The 23,188-nt window shown below is 39.2% G+C and overlaps 1 protein-coding gene across 1 annotated transcript in view; it reads right to left on the bottom strand.

Annotated features, from left to right (window-relative positions):
• Nucleotides 1-1,162: 1,162 nt before the first annotated feature.
• Snx18 (sorting nexin 18) overlaps nt 1,163-23,188 on the bottom strand; it is a 28,263-nt gene continuing 6,237 nt past the window's right edge. Inside the window, exon 2 of the mRNA XM_047556411.1 lies at nt 1,163-3,871. Within this exon, the coding sequence (XP_047412367.1) occupies nt 3,618-3,871 (254 nt within the window). The 3' untranslated portion in view covers nt 1,163-3,617. The remainder of the gene's footprint in view (nt 3,872-23,188) is intronic.

Here is a 23,188-nt window from a genome sequence, read left to right as displayed (position 1 = left end):
AAACCTCCTGCTCACAAGTTACTGCTATATGCTTAATTACTGATATTACTAATAAGCAAATTCTCTATGGAACCACTTGACTAACTTCATTCATTTATTTTTTTAAGTGGGATCAAACCCAGGGATGCTCTGCCACAAAGCTACATCCCCCTGCCTTTTTAAAAATTTTAAGACAGGGTCTCACTAATTTGCCTAGGCTGGCATTGAACTTGTGATCTTTCTTCCTCAGCCTCCCAAACAGCTAGGATCACAGCCATGTACCATCACTACCAGTTATGGTTTTAAATAAATCCAATTAGCAAGTCTCATGGACAATTTACATGGAAACTACAGATGAAAGTTTAAGAGAACATGCTCTTCCATTTCTCTGTTAAGTCTCACATTAATAAATGCCTCTGTGATGAATGCAGAAAAAAATAATTATAACATTCCACTGAAACTGAGAAATAAAGCAACTTTTGTTTATTTTTTAAAAAATAAACATGGTTGACCTGCACTAATCATAACAATTTAAAGAAAATAAAACAATATTCAACATCTCTAGTCTATAAATAAATAATACCCTGTTTTACTTATTCTTTTAACCAAAGATAAAGATGGAAATGAGAAAAAAATGGATAATGCTTATGAATTTAAAGATATCAGAATGAGACATGGTTATTTGATTCTGAGAAAATAAAGACAAATAGAAAAAACAGCTATAGCAATGAAAGTAAAGAATAACACTTTCCATGCCTGACTTGACAGACTACAACATTTTTCAAGTCCTTAAGAACAGCAGCAAAATTTAAGACAATCCAAAAGTCAATATGTAAGAATCTGTTGTATTGTTATGAATAAATGCAAGACAACGGTGTAAGTGAAGCCCAAGAACATTCCAATGATTACATTACTCTAGCCAACTTGCACTGGTTTACATTTCACTTTCAAATGTGTTTCCCCCATTCCTGGTGTGATCCATCCCTTCAGACACAAGCACCAGGAAGGCTACTGGGTGACAATGTGTAGCTGCTGAACCAGTCTCGCTGCATTACAACTACAGCACATAAGCAACTCTGTCTGTAATTAAAATAGTAAAACAGGCTCAAGTGCACACACCCTCATGTTATGAACACATCACATGTCAGAATTACAAATTCTAGAAATAAAGACAAATAATGGCTTGAAGGGCATGATAGTTTATTTTAAAAAATTGTACCACACTGATCATGATGACCAGCATACACATGATAATGGCTTTTCTCTTGGGTATCAACATTGCAGTATTTTGGTATACCGAAATGTTTCAATAGGACCAAGAACGTTAGGAGAATAAAGATCTTAGATGAAAATGGACACTAATAACTCTGGTATTCTAACTCACAGAATTAATTTAAACCCCCTATGAATCAGTGACATAATGTTATCTAGTTATGAAGAACAAAAGTTCTCTTAGAAGTAGGCAGCATGAACTTATACTTTTTTGTACTTTAATCTTCAGTTTTTATAATTTAAGCTATGTCCACCCTGGCTAAAGCACAATCATACAAAGATACCTCAGATAACTTCCATGCTAACATTGCACAAGTTTAGTGATTTTACTTAAAAATAAAAAAATCAAACCACCATCAAAATAAAGAGGCAAATATATGTGACTTTCAAATCATTTGAAAAGCATAGTGCTTATTTGTCCAATACAGACTCAAATGCTATAACTTCCAAACTTCTGCAATAAAATTAATTTATATATATATTTATATGTGGGTTTTGCTTATAAGAACTGTATTTTTCAATCAACAAGAAAAAGTTACTTTTTAGAGAACAACGTATTTGATGGCATTTCCACATATCTGTAGTAGACAAAGCCACATGATGTTAAATCTGGCTCTAAGTATTCTAAGGTACAAAATTTTGACCAAAGATCAAAATTATGATAATCTGATCTTAAAAATCCAACCCATATGAGACTACTTTTGAGACAGTAAATGTGCTGTTGAGTAACTATTCCATTAACCTTTTCTTCTTATGCCTTTCTGCAAACCGACTTTTTTAAAAAATCATGTGACTCACCACTATTTCATACTGATTTCTTTACTTCCATGTTACCCTTTCAGTACCGGGATTTCTGAGGCAGCATTAAGTTTGATTTCATAAAAACAGTAGATACTTTAACCTTTCAGTGACAGTTTTAAAATCTGTAAACTCAAGAATCACATTATTTAGCTCAGCAACTATAAAAACATTTGAGATTCTGGCATTTCCAACCAGAATCTCTTTGTGCTTTTTAAATTAAGCTGCTTTTGAATCTTTTTGGTATTTATCAGCCATTTGTATTTCCCTTATAATAAAATACATTTAAAATAGTTTTTAAGGTTAAATGTCTGGGGGTGGGGGCTTTAATCAATACTTTCTTTTTTTTTTTAGCACAGTATACATCAGTAATTTTTTTCCTTCAGTATTGGAATAGTAGAAATTATTTCTGGTCCCTCCTTAGATCAACCAACACCACTTTTATCACGTATAACACTGAAATTTACAGACATCCCTGAAAAGTTTTTGATTAAGTAAACGAGTGAATCACAGTGGAGTCTCAATCAGTTAACAGTGTAGATCCATTTAAAAACAAACGAACAAACAAAAAACAAAAAAACTGAATATTAAAAGAAAACCTTCAAGCTAAAAAACAAAACAAACAAACAAAAAAAAAAAACAACAACAAAAAAAGAAAACCCTCCCAGGAACTGAAACCAAGTGTGTGTTGTCACTGATTCTGTACTTGTCTCCCCTGATTGATCAGACTCCTCCTTCTCCACATTATAAGACGTGTTTGCTGAAATCCTCACGCCCAGTTTTCAGGACACTTGCGTGAAGAGGCTATGCTACTGTAGCATCTAAGGGAATATAGTGCACCGTCTCTTCCCTAACAGACTTCATATCCAGAGATGAGCATCGAGTCTCACTCCTCTGCGTTCACCAGCATCTTATCAGGAGATAATACTTGCTGTGCAGACTGATGACAGCTGATCCTCTCACTCCACCCCCACCCCCACCAATATGAGGTTATAACCAGTTTGTCATCATGTACACTGGCCTTTCACTCTTTCAATCAGAAAAGTTGTGGCTTCCCTTGGGTGGGGGTGGGGGTGGGGCACGAAATGAAAAACCAAGAGTCTAAAGGCACAAAGTCGCATAGCTGCTCTAGTTGGAGTTTGTAAACAGAGAACAGGTTGAATTTAGGTAATCCCAATCTGAGAGTGAAAAGGCATCCACAGCAGGCTTTTATCCAGCCGGCTTCTTTGAGACCCTTCATGGGTTTTGAGGTCTACAAAGTATGCACTAAAATACCCATACTTCAAAAAAGCAATAAGGCAAATAGTATAATCATTATTCCAAAAGTTACAATGGTAGTGTAGGCATACATAGTATAATTTAGTTACAATGTGTGGTACTGTTTCTATGATATAGCCATATTAAAGGTTTCTTTCCTACATAATTATATATTCAGCTGGCTTTCAGTTGAACACAAAACCATCCTTGTACCACCACTGATAGTTGGCAATAGCTCTTTGACAGCAGTTTTTATTCTGCTGCAGAAATTATTCTTGAACTGAAAAAGTTCACAATCCAATGTCCAGTCATTAAACACTATCATATTTGTGAAGAGCTTCTTCCAACTTCTGGGTCACTTTTTGGAAAAATATTATTTGTTGTTGTAAGAAATGCTGCATCTGTGATTTAAAGTCTCTTACTCGAATTTGATGGAAGTGGTGAATTTCAGCCAAAGTGGCAAAAGAAATAGTGTTACAGCGATCCTGAATGCCATCAGCCTTTTGGACCTCCATCTTCCCTTCTTCCACATGTCGCCTACTCTCCTTTACTTTGGTAAGAGCTCCTGTGATTAAAAATAACAATAATTGGTTAATCAAAATATATGTACACATATCCAAATGATACAGCTACATGTTACCAGAATCTTAGGGGTTGTAAATACTTGCCTAAAGTCATTTAGAATTTAAAGTGGTGACTAAATCATTTTTAAAAGAAAGGAATCTGATGTTTCTGAACATTACTGTTGCTACAGTTTCACTTCATCAAAAACTAGCATTTGTCATATTATCAGGTACCTGTAGTAATTCTTGAGATGCTATACTTAACAAATAATAAAGTTCAAGGAATCGTCCTTAAAAAGACAAACCAAGAAACTGTAGTTTACACTTACTTAAAAGGTATAGCACCATTATATCCACCCATTTCAAAAGAATTATGTTATTAAAACAATACCCTATATGGAAGATGCAAACCCACTTCTTCACAAAGTCTCACTAAAGCATTATTGTATCAGACTTCAGGACCAGTCTCTGAAATGTGTTCATACCAACTCGGGCTATGTTTTGTAATTCATACAACATTCATGGAGGTGCTTGGCAATGCCACCAGTGTACAGTTAAAAGGCCACTCGCACTGGGGCTGCCAAGGCCACATCTTGTTCATCCATGCCTAGCTGAAGTGCCTGATTGAAAGGGATGAATCTTGCATGCATGTCTCATCCTGACTGCTGCTTCTATCCGGAGACCCATAACTGGAGTATCAGGGACTCGAACAACGAGAATTCATTACTTTTTCTTTAGGGACTATAGGCATCAGTGAGTTTTAAGTCTACCCTAAAGGTGACCCACGAATGATGCCTCGAGATACCATAGCTTCATGTCAAGAAGTAACAGCAGAAGGGTGTGCTGGGGTGAGGACAAGGAAATAGATCACTTTGACAGGTGCCACGTAAGGGAGTGGATCCTACCCTGGAAGCACAGTCATGTGAAGACACAAAAGGTTGGGGATGTTTAGTGGTAGGAAATATAGGATCATGGGTTCTTGGGAATGAGTAATTGTTAAAAGTCCAAAGCACCTGAACACAGTTTAAGAATTCAGATTTCCCTATGAAAATCAGTACGAAGGTTCCTCCAAAGATTAGAAATGGAATTACCATATGGCCCACTCTTTGGTATTTATGCTAAAGAATTAAAGTCATCATACTATAGCAATACATGCATACCCAAGTTTATAGCAACACAATTTGCAATATTCAAATTGGAACCAGCCTAGATGTTCATCAACAGATGAATGGACAAAGAAAATATGACAGATATAAGCCAATGGAGTTTGATTCAGTCATAAAGAAAAATGAGATTATGTCATTTGCAGGAAAATGGATGAAATTTGAGATCATAATGTTAAGTGAAATAAGCCAAACTCAGAAGGTCAAGGGTCACATGTTTTCTCTCAAATGTGGAAGTTAGGAGAGGAAAAAGGAAAGGATAGGTGTGTGTGTGTGTGTGTGTGTGTGTGTGTGTGTGTTGTGTGTCTGAGGTGGGGGCTGTCTCATGAAAATCAAAGGGAGATTAGTAGAGGAAAGGGACCAGCGGGAGGGAGGAGAGAAGGGAAAGGAGAAATACTGGGGAATATTATGGGCCACATTATCTTGTTACATTGTGTGCATGCATGGCTATGTAACAACAATTGCCACCATTATGTACAACTATAATGCAGCAATAAAAATACGAAAAAAAGAATATGTAAAAGCTCTCTCAGTCAAGTAAAGAGTTTAAAATTCTTAAGTGGCGGGGGGAGGAAAAGATGAGTTCAGATTTCCCACGGCAGCCATCACTCCTTCTACTACAGTGTGCTGAAAGATGAGAAGGACACACAGAGAAAAGATGAGACTGGTGCTCTGAGAACCTGGCACTCCTGAGGGAAAAGACAGCCTCAGTTTGGGAGGTAAGAAGCTGACAGTCGGCTTCAGACATGTCCAGTTCTACCTGGGAAGACATCTACCAGGAAAGTTACCCTATTTGTAAATTTCCTCAAATCTCCTACAAAATAATACAGGATAAACTGATAACTAAATACAATTCTTAAAGGTAAGAGAGTGCTTTCTTGCACACTTCAAGGAGCTGAGAAATGAAAAACTACCAACAACAAATTTTACACACATAAATGTATGTATGTGTATACCTGTGCATTTATTTTCATTCCAATTCTAAGTGATATCTAAATAAGCAAAGCCCTGGAGCAGGGAGGACATCCTGGCAGGACGTGACCGCCCACACACACACCACTTCCACCTCACCTGGTGGAAAGGAGTGAGCTCTACTAGACCCAGAGGACCCACTGGAGTCAACATGGCCTCAGGAAGACCCTGCCCTAGAGACTAAGAAGCCACCACCCTGAAAGTACAGTGCTTTTAACATTTCTTTTTTGGCTGCAGAACCAATAAAGCACTAAAATTTGCCTGTTGTATATAAAAAAAGAGGAAGGCTCTACACACCAAAAGAAAAAGAAAAAAAAAAATTCTTTTAACACATTATCTTTGTAAATCGTGAAACCTGTACAAATATAACATACAGAAATTGAAGTTGAAAAGACCAGGAAAGTTACAGGAGAAATCAAGGGAAGGGAAAAAGATTTTAAAGTCAGCTGAGAATATAAAACACATGTTCTAAAATGGCTTAAAAGATAGAGAAAAGAAAAGTAAAAGAGAAGTGTCTCAGGTGATCTGACTCTGGCTCTTTACCAGAGTCTGGTCATAAGCAGCTCTGAAACCTGGCCAGAGTTGTGTGACTGTTGACAGAGTTGCAGCTTGTCAAACTGCAAATTAGATCACCATATTTTTAGAAACAATTTGTGTTATATAGAATTGCTGGTATGTATCCATAACCACCAATTTAGAGATGAACAAATCTGAGGTTTCCACAACATATCACATCGGCATACCTTTTCTAAACCCTTGGATATAAATATTAGAATCTCTTAGGCCCAAGGACCTTCTGTTATTTAAAAACTTTTAAGCTTTCTAAGAGTGTATACTAAAGAAGCCAAGGAAAAAGTTAAGACTCATTTTTCTTCCAAGTACAACACTATTGGTAAATAACTCAATGCTGCTATTTTTAAAGTCCCCAAAAGGTTGGGCCCAGAGGCAAGAGTTTTTTAATTAATTTGAGGAACATTTTCAGAAGGCCTGACATGAATACCGCATAGTGATAGGACAGGGAGAATCAAACATGTGTAACTAGTTCCCATCCTCCAAATCTCACAAAGGAGCCACATGGTAAGACACTCAGCAAAGGTTTACTACGTGGACACAAAGTGGAACAGGACAACAATGATGTAATTCCACATGGGACACATGGGAATTGGATGTGGCTTTCCCCAAGATAACATGTGAACTGTGTCACAACAGAAAATACTCAGAGGGACAACTACATACCATGCCTTGTGCTGAAGATGGCAAAGAGACATAGGGAATACGAACATATGCAATAAGCAGCAGCTGATCAAAATAATCTTAATACATGCTAGGCACTTTCCAGACTGTGTCTAGCCCTCACTGCAGCTTGCAACAGACAGACAGTACTCCTATTTGTATAAGGAAATTGAGGCAGTTACTCAGCATTTTGAGCCTGAAAGTCACCCAGGAAACCCAGTATGAGGTCAACATGGGATCTGAAAGCATAACTGACTTCAAAACAAACATTACAAATATGCAGAAAAGAAACTCATAACTGAAGAGGCAAGAAAGCAAGGTGAGTCTAGGTGGGAGCGGGGTGCGGAGGAATGAAAACCAGTGTACCCGGGAGTCACCTGCTTCCTCTCCTTTTCACAGCCCCCCACTTCCCCTGGCGCCTGGGTTCACCCTGTCTCCTTTCTCACCTTCCTTAAAATGGCCCCAGTTTTTGTTTTAACATGTAATTCAGAAAGCATTGTGAGTGCATAAAATATTTAAATTTGAAAATTTCCCTCTGGAATTCGTACTTAATTCAATTCACTAATTGCACCTGTAAAGTTCCTTTAACATGTCTAAGATATATGCTCTCCTTACCCTTGGAGCAACTCAGCTGGGTGCCACCAGCGAAATACTGAACGAACACATACTTATTTTGAAAATCTAAACCCGAACTCAGACTGGGGGGGGGGAGTTCCTTCTCTTTTCCTTTTCTTCTTTTTCGCTTTTATTTCTCTCCTCCCTCTAACCCTCCCTCCCTCTCCTCTATCTACTTAGATCCTATTGGAGGATAACATAAATTCTGAACTACCACCAAAATTATTATACATAATTCCTTTAGAGGTTTGGGCTTTGTCTCTGTTTTGGTACAACTGAACATCCAGCAAAAAATTATTTTGCAAATTAGGAAGGACAGACAAACCATTTGGAAGAGTAAGTGCTCAAAAGTCAATTCCATTTCAAATTTCAGTTTGACCCATTTACAGAAACTCCAGTCCACGAGCATGATGCGTCCAGACTGCAGCAGCAGTGAGACAAGGGGGAGACGTGAGTGTACAAAAAGAGGTGTCGTTTCTGCTTAAGGGGCTCAAATTATTTTCTGAGGTGACTAGGCAAACATGACTGAACAATTAAGGACCTATGTAACAGAGTATATGAAGGCATTAAATAGCATACCATAAATGTATGAACTTGTAGAATACAGAAAATTGCATATAATCAAGGACAATTATGTCTCCACAAAATTGTACTCATGATTTAGAACTAATTTTTTAAAGAAGAAAAAATAAACTCCTTTAACTGAAATAGGTTGAACTGATCCTTTCCTAGATCCACCCTCAAAAGAAAGCAAGATAATTAACTATAAAACAAACTGCCAGAAATATACTAAAAAAACTAAACTAAAATGAAAACCACAAGCATTCTAGAATACATCTTGAGCAAGAGACAGAAGCCTGGCTCCTTCTATGAGAAAAGAACAACTGGCTACAAACATTCAAATAGGACCAAAAACCCCAAAGGTCTTCAACATTCTAAACCAAATGAAGTTCATCTTTTATAAAATAATCTGCAAAGTTTTCAAAAATACTTCTTCTCACAGGAGAGTCATTTAAAAAAAAATCATTTCACAGCCTCCCAATTAATTTTTCCTAAACATTCTAACAAAACAGTAAGGGCTGTTCTTTCTATGAAAAACACAAGCTAATTGTTATGGAAGCTAATTTACTAGTTTGCTGACTGAGAATTAATAGAAACTAGTGTGGCAACTTTTAAATAGCCAACCCACACATACAGACAAATGGCAAGAGTGCTCAAACACTTGGGGGTGACACACAGAACTGCTCTGGAGGATTCCCAGGCAGCTTCCCGCAGCTCCACCTCTATCATCCACTGAGCTCCCAGGCTCTGAGTTCACACCCAAGCAATGAAATATCACCTCTAGTAGAGGTGACATTTCAAGCATCAGGGAGAAGTGCAATACTATTACTAGCGAATTCTGGGTTTTGTTATATATACCTGTGTTTTCACAGTTGATCTGATAATTCTCAAGCTCGGTACATCATACACTTTTCTATGATTTCACATCTTTCAGATTAAAATTTCAAATACAAGAAGGCAGAGTTTGCAAACTTTTCAGTCAGCTCTAGAATTTAAGGAGTGGGAGGCTGGAGTAGAAAACTATTGGGGCAGAGTTAGATCATTATAGGCTTGCTACTTCTAGGATAGTTTTTTAAATTCAAGTAATTTGTAGTGGCTTAAGAAACAACTGCAGAGGTACAATCCAACCAGCTGTAACAGACATTACAGCATCTTTGAGGCATTTTCTCAGCTGTACTGCATTTTTTTTTACCAAACCCAAGAGGAGGGTAAAATAAAAGCTAAAAATGTTGCCCAGAATCTAAGGAAAGGGACCACACATTTTTATTATGGTATCAACAACGAAAAATAGGCAAAGATTTCAAAAGCTCCATTTCTTAAGTGGCTAAAGTAAGAGGAACCAGCCCCCTGCCAGCCCCACCACCAAACATTATTATCATTACACTGCTTTCAAAACCAAAAAGGGAAAGGAAAGAATAGGGGAAGAAATGATACAATGAAGCCTAAGGTCAAAAGCAGTTCTGTTAAAATAATAAAAATTTTAAAAAATCACATAAAGCTCATGGTTAGGGGAACAATTTAATCTCCAGTTAGAATGGCAATCACTCCAGTTAGAATAGTAATCAAGAATACAAATAATAAATGCTGGTAAGGATATATAGGGGAAAAGGTATACTCATATATTATTGTTTATACTGTAAACAAGTACAACCACTTTGGAAATCAGTATGGAGATCCTTCAAGAGATTAGGAATGGGCTTGGCTTATTTCACTTAGCATGATATTCTCCAATTCCATCCACTTATTTGCAAAGACCGCATGTTTTCCCTGGTAAGTGGAGAATGATATATAATGGGTGTTGGGGGGTGGGGAATGAGGGAATAATGGGGAACTTTAGAATATGAAGAAGGAAATGAGAGGGAAGGGCATATGAAAAATGGTTGAACGAGACAGACATCATTACCCTATGTACATGTACGATTACACGAATGGTATGAATCTACATCATGTACAACCATAGAAACGAAATGATGTACCTACCCCATTTGTGTACAATGAATCAAAATGCAGACTGTAAAAAATGAAAAGCTAACTAAAAAAAAAAAAAAGTTTGCCCACTTAAAAAAAAAAAAAGATTAGGAATGAAACTATCACATAACCCAGCTATCTCACTCCTCCACATTTATGCCAAAGAACTAAAATCAGTGTACTACAGTGATACACGCATACCAAGGTTTACAGCAACACAACTCACAATAGCCAAGTGATGGAAACTGCCCAGGTGCCCATCAACAGATGAATGGATAAAGAAAATGTGGTATAAATACACAATGAAGTTTTACCCAGCTGTAAAGAAGAATAAAATTATGTCATTTGCTGGTAAATGGGTGGAATTGGAGAACATTATGCTAAGTGAAATAAACTAGACTCAGACAGCCAAGGGCTGAATGTTTTCTCTCACACACAAAAGCCAGAGAGAGAAAAAAAAAAAGGAATAAGAAGGTGTGTGTGTGTAATCTTACAAAATAGAAGGCAGACAGAGTAGAGGAAGGGGATCAAGAGGGAGGGAGAAGGGGAAGAAATGGGGAAGTCCTGGAGAACAAAATCTACCAAATTATACTATGTCCATGGACAAATATACCACAATGAATCCCAAAGACGTCACGAAAATGCACTAATTAAAATAATGATAATGATAGAAGGGGGAGCTGTTGGATCAGGGAGAGGGTAGATAGGAGGAAAAGGAAGGTACTGAGGAAGGAGATTGAGCAAACTATGTTATGTGCATACAGGAATATGGCATAATGAATCCGCTATTATGTATAAACATAAGGCACCAATAAAAAATACTAAATGGGGTGATCAGAGGAAAAATATGTTATAACAGCATATAGTACATAGTTGTGCGATATCCTGGGCTAAGACATTCCTTGGCTACATCTGGAACAACACAGGCATGTGAAGATTTTATTATTAAGCAGAAAGGACTGACAAAACCAAGTAGTGTGAATATGTACTTTTAAAAAAATACAGGAACATTCCTGGTTCAGAAGAAAGTACTACTCACAAGGTAACACATGAAGTAGTACCGTCTCAAGTTACACGACTGGAATTAAATTCTTGAAATGTACACAGAGTACAGGAGAAAGTATAACGAAAGTTTCTGGAAGTGAAGCAATGTACTTCACAACATCCTGGACAGACAGAAATACTGCAGGCTGCTGGCCTCCAGCACATTCCAACTGTCCCTTCCCCAGGGAGCTCGGCATAGGAGGCAAAAGGGACAAAGAAAATGCCCCTCACACAGTTCGTGTGTGGAGAGGGAGAGTTCAGTCGAGCATTCAATTTAATCATTAAATTAGTTTGGCGAATTATTAGGATTTCTTCACAGGCCAGAAAGTTCACTCAGGAATAACCTTAAGGCCTCATTCCTAAAGGAGGAACAGGAGCCCCGAGGTCCTTCAGACCACTCTGGGCCCAGGAAAGGCCAGTCATAACTGAGTCACAGGTGGGACCAGCAGAGCTGGTGGCAGATTGACTGGTTTCAGCTAAAAGGGCCTCAGAAGGATGTTTTGGCATAATTCTCTCAATTTTAAAAACAGGAGGCCGAGTCAACTGTCCAAAGTTCCACCACCAGTTCCTGGCAAAGAAGCCACCATTCCTACCCGTCTGTCAGTCCCACTCTTTCCACTGTCCATTCCTCACAGGGTGTCACTTTTTTTTTTTTTTTTTTGAAGAATTTAACCTTTATTTTATTTATTTGTTTTTATGTGGTGCTGAACCCAGTGCCTCACCCATGCTAGGCAAGCACTCTACCACTGAGCTACAACCCAGCCCCAGGATATCACCTTTAAGAGATCATCTGCTCAGCCGGTGATCACACCCGAGAGGAGTGTGAATAAGACTTGAGAAGGAGAGTAACCCTGCTACACTGCTGCAAAGGACCCTTCTTTTCCACATTTTGAGAGTGAAAAGGAAAACTAACGCTTTTATCTTGCTATAGGACCTGTTACAAACAAAACTCCCAAGACTGATGCAGACTCTGTTCATGCAAGGGTTCATTCTCATACTTATTGAAATTGACCAGACTCCAAGAAAGGCACTTAGTCCCACTTCCCTATTATGAAATCCAGCTCCACAGAAATCTATGGTCCCAGATACACTTCCAACCATCTCTTACCTTTTTCCTTTATATTTCAGCAGTGTGAACCACCTTGCATAGTTTTAAAATATGCTCAGGATCAAAGAGCAAAGCAAAAAATAACTGTCTTTCTTTGTAACACAACATGTACTAAATTTTAGAAAGATTATATTACTCATGTTTAAAGAATGTAAAAAAAAATAATTTAATTATTTAACGGTGTTCATTATCTTAAAGGTCTCAAACTAAAACCAACAACAACCCTCATATTATAAATTAACTATGATCAAGGAACCCAGCACCATTTGCAAAAGTATTACAATATTTACACAGCATGTCATTACACTATTTTCATCAGTAAAAGCTAAAGTTCAAGAAGCACTGCAATGTTGCTGTCTTTCTTCTAAAATGAGAGTAGGCTAGCTCTGGTGTCACTGAGCCCCTTAGCACATATTAAAAACCCACTGCAAGTTTAACTAAATCAACAAGCACACTAACAAATGCATCTGCACGTCACTGAACAGTACTGTTCCATGTTCCTCTGCTTCTGATTTGCAGAAAGGAACAACCTTCCTGGCAGCTTCTGACCTAGCAAAACAGGGGAAAAATCCTCATACACAGTTCTGCCTCAGGAATTTTAACCAGGGCCAGCCCCACACTCCCTGTAAGAAGTTGCCTGGTCCCTTCCAGTTTCCCTCCTTCATGCCCCGAAGACCTCCTCTGCTCCAAACACTCAACCCCCAGTCCCCTTGTGCACCTCAACTTTGGGTTCCTTTTCTCACCCAAATTTCTTCTCAGTATGTTTTGTCCCTCCTAAAACCACTTACACAAAAGGCCCAGTCACTAAGCAACAGGGATCCAAAGGCTGGTTTTTTTCCTTGAAAGAAAGAAAGAAAGCACCTTATTTAAGTTTTAAATCTTGAATGTGCCAAAAACATTAAATAGATTTTCAGACTTCCTGTGACCTTCCCCTACAAATGAAGCCAAGGTGTAAGGGACAGAACAAGAGACAGGCTGTAGGGCACAGGGACGGCTGAGTGAAAGCTGCTCCCCACTGGACTCAGCCTGTTTTTCTTCATTCCTATGAACATGGAAAATGTTGAAGGAAATGCTAATTTGGTCAATGGGACCTATTTTATTCTTTAGGGCTCATCGCTGGTATCCACACCCACAGATCCCTAACTTCTTCCTTTCCCCTTTCCTTCCTTCCTCACTTGTTGATTCCCTTTTCCTCTTTTTGTTCCATTATTTAATTTGTGATAGTCTTGAGTAAAACATCTTAAAATCTTAAAAAAAAACACACAAAAAAAAACAGGATGACATCCACATAGAGATGGGTGGCCATGTGCCAAGAAGTAGTCACACAATAGCTCTCTGAAAACCTGAGTCCTGTATGTCGAGTGTCTCATTTTCTCTTCTTCAACACCAAAAGGAAAGCGCTCATCACCCCCATTTTCAGGGGTAGGGAACAGAGTTTAGGGAAATTAAATAATGATGTAAAAGGCGGCCAGCCGCGTGTGAACCTGATCTGCTCTACTCAGGCAGTTCTCTTGAATCTGGCCTGCTGGGGCTACTTCATTCAAGGCCATCTCAAACCCCACAGAGCAGCCTCAACACACAGTGCACACCCCACCTTGGAAGTCTACATCTCAGGGACGAGTAACTCACAAACCACCTCTAGGCTCTTGAAATTCTATGCTTGAATCAAATCATTCCAAGTGGGCTCCAAGTATGGATCATGCTAATAAGCTCTGAATCAGGGTACAAATACTAATACTAAGCTTCAGCCAGCAAAAGCAATTTTCGAAGGGACTCCAAGTCCCTAAAGCCAAGAACTATCAAATTCAAAGATAACTTAATTTAAACTTCACCTTCAATTTACAAATGTAATAAACAACAAATAATTTAGTCATTCTATTTACTTCTTCTTTTTTTTTTTGGCAGTGTTAGGGATTAAATTCAGGGATTTATATATGCTACGCAAGTGCTTTACCACTGAGTTATACCCCGAGACCCAAGAGCCATTTTAAAATGGAGCGAAGAGGGACAAGTTGTATAAATTGCAGAAAAATTAACCTGGGTGTTGTTAATGAAAAATTTTAATCATTTACAGAATTCAGGCTTTTAAGCTTGGTTTGGTTTAAGATATAAGTAGTTTGTACTAAGTAAAAATCTTGCTACCAGCAGCTCTAGAGGCTGAGACAGGAGGATCACAAGTTCAAAGCTAGTTTCAGCAACTTAGCAAGGGGAGACCCTAAGTAGTAACTGAGTGTGACCCTGTTTCAAAATAAAAAATAAAAATGACTGGGGATGTGGCTCAGTGAGTTGGGTTCAATTACTGGTACCAAAAAAAAAAAAAAAAAAAGGAGGTAGGGAAGTGAGCCTTAGTAGATTCTAAATAAGTAGCTCTTAGAGCTTCATTCATCACCTAAAGTCTAAGGGCAGGATGATACTGAGTATAAATGAAAACACTGACTTTAGTGTAAATATCCTAAAACATGTTACTCACTATGCATGTATATTCACATGGTTTACCTTGTTTTAAAAATGAAGACTGCAATCACATGATTAGATCTCTTATGGCTATTTGTTGCTGGAAACTGTTATTTTTATATATAAAGATTATTATGTTTCAGCTTACAGTAAATATTAAATAAGCAGCTGGGGGTACAGCTCAGTGATAGAGCTTGTGCCTAGTATGTACAAGGTCCTGGGTTTAATCCTTGGTATCCTCCTCAAATTAAATAGTGCTTGGATAAAATGGTGAAAATGTTGATTTGCATGTGGCGAACCACATAGGAAGACTTTAAAATCTGAGAATAGGAACAGTTTCTTTTCTTAAATATTTTATATACATGGAATCTTACTAAAGCAGCATTAGAGATGCATGCAAGCTGCTAGTACTGTGGGTTTAGGAGATCTTCACATTCAACAATGTAGTTATATCAAAAAGAAAACTTTGAAAACTACTTTTACTTAAAGGCAAAACCTTTATTTCTTTTGTTCTAGGAAGATAAAGGGAAGTCCAGATGAAAATAAAACCAAATAGAAGCTGCTAAACAGAGAAGTTCCTCCACACTGGGTCAGGAAGAGTGTTAAGTGGCACAGTGAGTTTCTGACAAAAGCCACCAGGGGAGCCTTGACCAAGGCCCTGAGCAAGGGCCTTCTAGGAGCCTGACTCTTATAAAAGCTTCTCAGAACACTATGGTTAACACTGGAGTTAGATGAATATTTCCAAAGAATATATTAATTCTTCCAAGGGCTTTTCTTAAATAATGTCTACTTTGTAAATGAAAGGCTAATCCTTGCAGCAGACCACAAGTGATGGTGGTACCAGCCGGGGGGCAACTAAAGCACTCTCATCTTAGTGCTGCCTGCTGTGCACCAATGGCTGGCACCTCACACTGCTGGATGATCACTGAGACTTAGGCATAACTCCTAACCCAGTTGTTTTAGACTTAAGACCCCTCACCCATGGTTTTCTCTTTCCCTGTACTGGCAGGGAACAGGTGTCCAGTGGCTATGAGTCTTTACTCCGGCCACATCTGGACTTCCTTGAATGAGATCATAAAAATAACTAACTAAAGACAGAACACAGTACCTAGAAATATATCAAGTTTTAAAATATACTCAAAACATAAGTCTTAAAACATGAAAACCTAGAGGTGACGCATGCTGACATCTATCAGTATTTAGTTAAAATGTCATGTGACCACAGCACATGTAATTAGTAACAGGTCAATACAAAGCACAGGACCGAGGCTCCTGGAAGGCCCTGGTTCGGGGATTCTGGGTGCTACTGGGTGGATCCTGTCAAGAGCTGATGCCACTGCACACTCTTCCTGGTCCATGTGGAGGGGTTTCTCTGCTTAGCAGCTTCTGTTCATATTTTAGCCTAGGCCTCTATCTTCCTAGCACAAAAAAAATCTAAGGTTTTACCTTCCAATAAGAGGCCTTCAGCTGCATTTCTTGTCTTTCCTTTAACCTTAGACTCCTTCAAACAGCCAGCATCTCACCAAGTCCTGCTATGCTACCTAGCAGGGGTCTCAAGTTCACCAGATCCCTCCTGAAGGCACGCACCTTGGCCTGCACCACTCTAACAGCCTCATCAAAAGGCCTGCCCCAGGGAGCCAGGCCACACACCCATGATGCCTTATTTAAACTACCAGGAGTTTTAAATTTCTGTGGCTCAACTCCTGTCTACAGAGTAGAAAAATGAGAGTATTTCCCCCAAAAGTTCCTGTGAAGTTTAAACGGATATAATGAATATAAAACATGAAGCACCAAGAAAATCCTCAAAACATGTTAGCTATTTTAAATAAGATAAAGATATCACTCTTTACTTTAAAATCTTTAGTGGCTGCTGACTGCCTGTAGACCAAAACTCAATTTTCTAGTAGATATGCTGGTTACTACAATGTAAAGAACCCTAGACTCTGGGCCCTAAATCCAATCTGACTGGTGACCCTGAAAAAGGAGAAGGGAGAGTCAGACCCACAGTGACAATGCCATGTGACCATGGAGAGAGATGGAGGCAGACAGGAACCCCAAGGATGGTCAGCAAACAGCAGACACTCAAAGAGGTAAGGAAGGGGTGTATCCTAGAGCCTCCAGAGGGAGCACAGCCCTGCCAAAACTTTCATTTCAGACCGCCAGTCTCTAGAACCGTAAGAGAATACATTTCTGTGGTTTTAAATCACATAGTCTGTGCTAACTTGTTACAGCAGCTAGGAAATGAATGGAATAGCTAATAAATAATGCTTAAAAATGTTAGGTACTAATACCATAAAAGATATCTGTTCCACATTATACACGAGGAACCGAAGCTGAGAAGATGAGGCGGTGAGTAAAGCTGGCAGGAACACAAGCCCAGCTGCTTCTGGTGCATGCTCACAACTACTTGGCTATCATACCCACTCCTGCATGGAATTAAGAAAACATACATATCATGCCTAGAATACTGACGGTCACAGAGTAAGGACTCCATAAACAATGGCTGAATGGGAATATGAGTGGAAATAGTAATTTCACTTACCTGCCTGTCCCCCATGTCAAAAGGTCAACAAATATTTTCTTTAAGGGCCAGACAGTAATTATTTAAGGCTTCACAAGTCAACAGGCAAAACTGAGGTGATTACGTAGGTACTTATACATTAAAAACAGAATTATCTAAAAATATAAAAACCACCCTTAGATCAAGTGCCATCCACAAACATATCCCTTGGTAAATGTGGCCAGTGGGCTACAGTTTGCAGACCTCTGTGCCAAGCCATCTCCAGTCATCTCTCTATTGGTGGCTCCAGTCCTGCTCTGCAGGTCATCTTATTCTCCTCCCTGCCCCCTTTCCCCGCCTCCTGCAGACAAGCAGACCCTGTAACTCCTTCTCCTCCCACCCCTACCGCACTACCTTCATTTAGGATTTTATTAAGTCTTGCCTGAAATACCACAGAGCTGCCCATTTCAGTTCACCCCAAGCCACCTTTGACACTTGCCCATGAGGACCTGTCCATGAGAAGTACAAAATCCAGCCACAACGGTACCTCACAGTTCTCCCATAATGGTTCCTCCATCACTTCCAACAGCAGCTATAAAGTCAGAAGCACACTGAAAGTACATGAAGCACTTTTTGAAGACCATCAACATGACACTGACATTTGGATTCAATAGATCCAGGATGGGCCCAATTTACACTTGTAACCACTCACCAGCCACGACTGAACCCAACTTCTGTGCACATGGTTTCTTTGATCTGAAATGCCCTTTCCCTATTTTGCCTGACTGAACAATCTCCAAATGTTTTCAAAACTTTCTTATACTGGTAAAAACTGTCCCTGAATCTACCTACTCACTCTCCACAGTTAATTATATCCACCTCTGTGCTATTTCACATCATGGCATATGTCCAAAACTGTGTCACACTCTAAGTCAACAGCTAGTCAGTCTCCCCTGTTGGGGTGAGTACTGGGAATCAGCACATCAACTACTGTGTGCTTACCAAACCTATCCTAAAACATGTTCAAATCAGGTGTGTACTTCTCATCTATATTCTTCCAACAGTCAAATGTGACCATCTTTCAAAGGGGAAACCAAATGCTACCCACCTAAGCCTCAAACATAACTGACAACCACTTTCCATCCTCTGGACTCCTATACACTCTCTTATTCTCAGCACTAAGTTAAATCTACCTTTTATCTCAATTCCTTATAACACATATCCTACTTCACAGAATCCTACCTCCTAATCCTACACCTAAGCACACTGTTCTGAGTACCCAATTCAATCAACAAAGTAAATACAGTCTCTATGGATCTTGTGCTCTGAATTAAGCAAAAGGAATCTCAGTAAAAGTATTATAATTGAAGTTTAGCAAAAAGAAAAATGTGTATCACTGTATATGCAAACTTAAACATCAAGAAGTCAATATAAAGAGATACCATGAAGTATATAATATTGATTCTTTGGCACATAAAATAAAGCATTTTCAAATTTCATCTCTTCTCTCCAATGAATTTGAAAAAGTCATTTCATAGAAACTTAAGCCTGACTTTTAAATCATTCACATATTAATTAATAACTGCATCTATAAAAATACCCACATCCTACGTTTATTTCCCATACATTTTCAAATAAAAATGGAAAAAACAAAGTCATCCTACAAATCACAGAAAACAGCCATTTCAAAGTCAAAGAAGAAGTTAATGAGTGCCTACTTCTTTATTCAATAAGTTTCACTAAGTACTTGCTCTGCATGTATAAATCAGTGCAGCTATATAATATAGGATCATAAGATCTTGACCCCCACAGTCTAGCCAGTAACCAAGTGCTGAATACAGTGATTACTCAAAAGCATGGGATTCCAATGGGGACACTCCAGACACTCCAAGGAGGAGGACTAGGATCAGGATTTGACTGTGTTTGGGTTGGGTGGGTGACATGTGGATCAGAATGCAAGAAACCAATCTAAGAGTCTTGAATTAAAGTCCTGGTTGCCCATCCCACCCTTGTTCCCACACTTATTATTGTTGATTAGGTCAATAACTGTGGAGTCATCCTTGATGAATCCTCCTTTCTCCTACATGCCACATGCAGTCACATCAGTCAGAGAACCTTTGGATTCCATCTTTAACATCGATCCAGTGTGGAACACCTGTCATCTCGTCCTTTGTCTCCACTCTGGTCCATGCCACCATCAGTTCTCACCTGGATTATTAAGAGTCTCTACTAGTTCCTAGCTCCTATGTGCTCCTATTCCCTACCCATTCTATTCTCAACACAACTACTGAGGGTAGTCTGTTAAAATGTCCAACAGAATATCATCCCTTGGTTCAAATCCCTGCAATAGTTTCTCTCTCTTGAACTTTTATTCCAAGTCCTGACAATGACCTACAAAGTTTTACAAATTTGACCACCTGAGACCTCTTCTCCTACTAGTATCCCCTTAAATCCAACCAACTGACCTCCTTACTGCTCCTCAACTTGTCCCTGCCACACCCACCCCAGGGAGACTTGTGGTTGCATCCTCTGCTGAAAAGCTTTCCGCCCAGATACATGCTTGGGTAAGTATCCCCTCCTTTGAGTCTCCACTTAAATCTCACCTTCTCAATGAGATCTACTTTGACCATCCTTTTAAATACCTCATCCTCCCCTCTAAGCCCTCTTTCCCCATTCCACTTTTTTTTTCCCTGCCCTGAATATTTTATAATTTACTTACTGTTTATTTTTAATTGTGTGTCCCCACCCCACTGGGTGGCAATCTTTGTCTGAGCCACTGATGCAGCCCTAGTATCCTTAATAGTGCCTGGACTATAATGGGTATTTGAATATTTGTTCAATAATATAGTTTATCTTTTAGAGGGTCCTGAGAATAAATCTAATGATTTTAGCTCCACTCCCTAATCACTATCCTCCTATCCACTGAGTAATACATAGAAATTTCTTTAGAAGAGGGAAGTCAACTCAGGGATAAAAAATTCTAAAAAAAAAAGGGACAGAGTCAGGCACAGTGGCACATGCCTATAATTCCAGCTATTCAGGAGGCTAAGGCAGAAGGAGCTCAAGTTTAAGGTCCTCCTGGGCAACTTAGGAAGATCCTGTTCCAAAATGTAAAAAATAAAAAGGTCTGGGGATGTAGTTCAATGGTACAGCACCCCAGGGTTCAAACCCAGTATTGCAAAAATCAAACCAAACAAAGTGAAAGGATAAAAAGTGATATGCTGACTAAATCTTATTTTAACCCTAAAGTTTAACTGAGATACAGAGGTAAAATCAACTTGATTATTTTTACTTCTGGAGAGGAAATGGCATTCAGAATTCAAAATGAAGTTCACTTTGCAAGAGGTAACCACCATCACAATCCCTCTTTGGTGGCCCACCAATTATATCCTCACCAGGGCCAGAGAGAAGTGGCTCCAGCTGTCGTCCACCATACTGCAGCCTCAGAACACTGGGAGACCTCACCACTGGCTAGAGGTCAGATAGCAATCATTTTCACACTGGAAACACCTGGTGGGGTAAGCCAGGGATGCTGTTTGCTGATCTGAACTAACTGTGTGTAAGTGTTCTTTTGTATCAGTTGGTAAAGGATTTTCATGCTCCTACCTTAGAGTCATGTAGCTAGAAACGTGTAACACTGTGGAAACCAGCCTGAAATAATGTCTAAAATGTTTACTGTATACTTAAGAGTCACTTCATTTTTAATGCAGAAATGGTGCTCTTTTTTAAAAAAAGCAACCAACAAAATGGTCTCTAAGAAATCGTGAACCTCATATTTGCAAATGTGGGAAATAAAGTTCAGAAATGTTGAAGTGATTTGCTCTAGAACAAAATTAATTTGGAGGGGGAGAAGTACTGGAAAGAGACAATTTACATAAACTCTAATATGAACAACCAATTGGCCACTCCAAATAATATCTGCATCTATCCCTGCAACCATTAATTACATCTGATGTACAATTCAGGACAATCTGATTAAAATATAACATCTCATTGCTATACTAATGACTCCGTGGGTTTTTGTAGTTTTGCCTGCAATTCTGGTGGTAATATGTAAGCTGCTGGGAGGGGCAAGATTAGTGGAATTTTTTTTTTAAACAATTTTAACATTTTAAAAGCACCTTTCTACATTTTCAAAATCAAACATTTAATGAGTTGCTACTATGAACTGTAACATCTAATCCTCATGATAACCTCCTGAGGAACTGCTCCCACTGGGCCATGAGAGAACTGAAAGCTCACATAGGCTAGAGTAACTTTTTCAAAGTTCCCCCCAATCTGCATCCACCAGACCACAAGGGTCCACGTGTCCCAACACGGACCTGCTCCTGCAGCGCTGAGATTCTGCACACACGACTTTTTGGCTTGGCTAATTCAGCTCCCTTGTCAGACTCAAGCCACCCCATCTCCACTGTTAAACCTCGGGGTGCTCTCTGCAGGAGACTGCCCCCTTCTTCCAATCTCCAGGCTTCCTGACAACCTGGCACACCACATCACCAAGGCTGGTTGTTCAGCCTGTATCACTAGTCTATGAACTGTCTAAGGATCGGTGCTAACTATCCCTCCCACTCCTGATAACTAGAATCTAGTCTGTGCTGTCTTTAAATGTGGGATGACAAATGGTACAGGTCTGTCTTCTGGGTATGATCTCATCAAACAGAGCTAAACATCAGTGTGCCACTTATTGGTGATAATCATTTAGTTAATAATATTAAGGAGCTTCATAAATAGATGCCACATTAAATTTAATTTGCTATTAAGCTTTGAGTTAAAAATACTGAAGAGGTAACAAATTGATTTTATTCAGCCCAAAGAAAAACCTTAAGGGAAGAGTCATGTTTGTGAGTGAATTGCAGAATTTCTTCATTGTCTGGATCCCACCACTGCCACTATGCTTCAGAATCCAAAGACGACCAGAGGAAATGACATTTCTGAATAAAGAGCAAAGTCCAGTGGAGCCCACATGTGCCAAGAGTTCCTGGGAGAACAAGGGTGGGACTGCAGGTCCCCTCCCTTCTTTCAGTTCTGCTATGATGGGTGTAACAGACTGAGCTTCCAAGTGTGATTTGGAAGAGGACTACATAGTTCAAAAAAGAAGTCTAGAAACCACGGGCAGGTTGAAAAGAGCAACACCCGCCTAGCCTCCTTACCAAGACGGCCCATGGACAGTCATGTTTATAATTTAACCAAGGAACTGAGTCATCTATTTAAAAAGCCCGAAGATTACCTGAATTCCACTAAGAAAATAAAATACAGTGGGCCAAAGGTTAAGGCAAGAAGTGAAGTCTCTCTAGAAAATAACTGGGATGGAGACTGGGGAGGGGACAAATGGGTTAGACAGAAATGATCTCAAACAAAAGGGTTGGCGGGCCTCAATTTCTAGCCCAGAGGTTTCAAAATAAGGATGAGTTTGCAAATAAGGATGAGTTTGCTTAAAAGCCTGAATTCTTAGCCTTTTTCTTTTCTTCTGGGCACTACCCTCTCTCAGGGCTATTTTTAGCTACAGTAGAATGGGGAGCAGACTGGAAAGTCTCAGTGCAGCTCAGTCTTACCTTGCATGCCCTGCAGGGACTCAGGCTATCTCTAATTAATGTCTGAGGGACTGGAGACCAACCCTCCTGGGGGTAAAAGGAAGCACAATGGTGAAATTCTACCCAGCAGGACTGATGGGCCCACTACTGGTATACTGTTCCTGAGGGCC

This window comes from Sciurus carolinensis, chromosome 6 (genome assembly GCF_902686445.1).
Source record: "Sciurus carolinensis chromosome 6, mSciCar1.2, whole genome shotgun sequence".
Classification (NCBI taxonomy): domain Eukaryota; kingdom Metazoa; phylum Chordata; class Mammalia; order Rodentia; family Sciuridae; genus Sciurus; species Sciurus carolinensis.
This window is presented reverse-complemented; position numbering and strand designations above follow the sequence as displayed.